Raw genomic sequence first — 2,226 nt, forward strand, 5'->3', positions numbered from 1 at the left:
GTTCCATTATTTTCGAAGGGGTGTTCCGTTTTGGGAACAATGGCAATTAGTCGGTTATCCAGGTAAGTATTCACGAAATAGACCATTGGAATCATTCTATACTGATCTGATTCAAATTGATATTATTTCAAAACACACACTTATAAAATAAATTTCAGTCAGTTTATCCAAGTAGGTATCATCAAAGTAGCTGTCTCTTATACACATCTAGATGTGTATAAGAGACAGGAGAATAAGAGCGAGAGTGTCCATGCGGAATTTTTGCGGTCTGATCCATTGGTTCAGCCGCCGCAGATTTAGGATAGGGCGCCATCCGCCTGACGATTTTTCTGTCAGGAAGAGTGTGGAAACGAACCCCTTGTCTTCGGTAGTCGGAAAAACTTCGACCTTTCGGATACCAAATAGGTTGAAAAATCTCTACACTTTTCATATTTTTTACCTGATGCTGAATATGTTAACAATGAATTTTCCCCACAACTATATCTTTACCTTTGTGTAACCAGCTTTAAAGTCTGCTGAATGAAATGATTCGTTATATCTTACTTTTCCAAAGAAGCATTTCTATAATTTCATCTTACCATCTGCCTTGTTTAAGGTTCTGCCAACATCTTATTACTTCCTTGTAAAGCTTTAGGATTTGAACCGGGAGAGAGTTTTCATTAATATTAGCTAGTAAAACATATGCTAGTCCCCCAATTTTATTTATGTAATAATTGGGAATGTCCTTTCAAAGTGAATTATTTTCATTGTCTGACAGAGCGGTGCTAAGTGACATAAGAATAACCTTGGCGCGGAGCCCCATCCAAGGGCCTCCTGGAGGAGCCGGGGAGACCCCCCCCCCCCCTGTAATGAGATTTTTTTTAAATAGGGACCTCTAGGATGGCCGGAAATGGCACTCTCTCTCTTGTTTTTTCAAACTCTTGTTTTGGTCTGATTGCCTGACCAGTGGCCGGTGTAAAGGGGGTTTAACCTGTCCAATAGGAGGGCTTAAGCCCCTGTCCATCTGCTCGCGCCACCACTGGTGTCAACTACATTATTTTTTAGGCTTTATCTATGTTAAAGACATTAATCATATCTACTTGTCCTTTATTTGTTGGTGCAGTCATAAAAATGGGTTTAATTTTTTCAGTCTTTCCACTTCAGACAAATTTGTAAAATATTTTTTGTACCTCAAGTGTAGTGTCATATTCTACACTTTTAATCAATTTTAAATATGTCATTTGGGAATTTCCCTGACTTGTGGCTAAGATTATTTTACCCCTCTATTTCGCTATATGTCCATTTTATCCTTGCGATTTTAGAACCCTTGGTCAAAAATTATATTTATTAAATTTATATATGTCGTAGCCTACAAACACACCTAATATTTTGATGGGTTATCTAGTTGGTTTAATACAACAAACATGTTTGATGTATAAATTATTTAAATAAAGATAATTATTTTGTAATAGATGCATTGATAACATCACCAGCAATGAAAAATTATATTCTTTTATGTTTTTATTATTTCTAAAGGAAACCCAACCCAGTACAATGGCACTGATGGTGAAATGTATGTTGAGTACAACAAAGGTGAGGTCATCAGTTATTTCTGGTGGTATCATCTGATTGGTTTGATTTGGATTGCTGAATTCATTCTAGCTTGCCAGCAGTTTGTGATTGGAGCATGTGTTGCAGATTGGTATTTTACTAGGTAGTGTATCATTGTTTTTTGAAAGTTGGTTTGATGTAGCTGCAGTGCATCTTTATTTCCATCTTAAAATTCCAGTATCTAAGCGTGTTAGAATTTACACATGGAAATGGTAATACAGTACCATAATGACAAAACTAAGTATAAAATATTGAAATTGGAGTGTTGAATTTTGAGTGTGGCGGCGCTCTAACTTCCTGTTTCGACTTTCCTAATTTGGAGGTCAATCCAACTAAATTTAGGTAGTGTGACCAACCCAAAATTTTGAGCCTGGCTCGAAATCTCACCCGCGGTGAGTCAAGCCAGGCTTGAGACTCTAGTGTGACCGTAGCCTGTGTGTGTTAACCCTTTCACTGCGTGTACCCGGTAATACCGGGTATAAACACATAATGTTGAATTGCGCGTACCCGGTACTACCGGGTATGTAGAAAAAATATTGTTAAAAATCAGGAAGAGGTTCTGCGCCCTCTATAGTTTTTTTCTATGAACTATAATTAACCTTTTATCGGAAAAAAGTGTTTTCGAGTGGTTAGGCA

The 2,226-nt window shown here is 37.3% G+C and overlaps 1 protein-coding gene across 4 annotated transcripts in view; it reads left to right on the top strand.

Annotated features, from left to right (window-relative positions):
* Positions 1-2,226, top strand: part of LOC117101108 (choline transporter-like protein 1) — a 50,671-nt gene that overhangs the window by 36,914 nt on the left and 11,531 nt on the right. For all 4 annotated transcript variants that reach the window (XM_033240991.1, XM_033240993.1, XM_033240994.1 and 1 more), the window contains exon 10: positions 1,516-1,693. In XM_033240991.1, coding sequence (XP_033096882.1) covers positions 1,516-1,693 — 178 coding nt within the window. The remainder of the gene's footprint in view (positions 1-1,515; positions 1,694-2,226) is intronic.

Source organism: Anneissia japonica, unplaced genomic scaffold (genome assembly GCF_011630105.1).
Source record: "Anneissia japonica isolate Jap-2015-1 unplaced genomic scaffold, ASM1163010v1 scaffold4054_len1135799_cov195, whole genome shotgun sequence".
Taxonomy (NCBI): Eukaryota; Metazoa; Echinodermata; class Crinoidea; order Comatulida; family Comatulidae; genus Anneissia; species Anneissia japonica.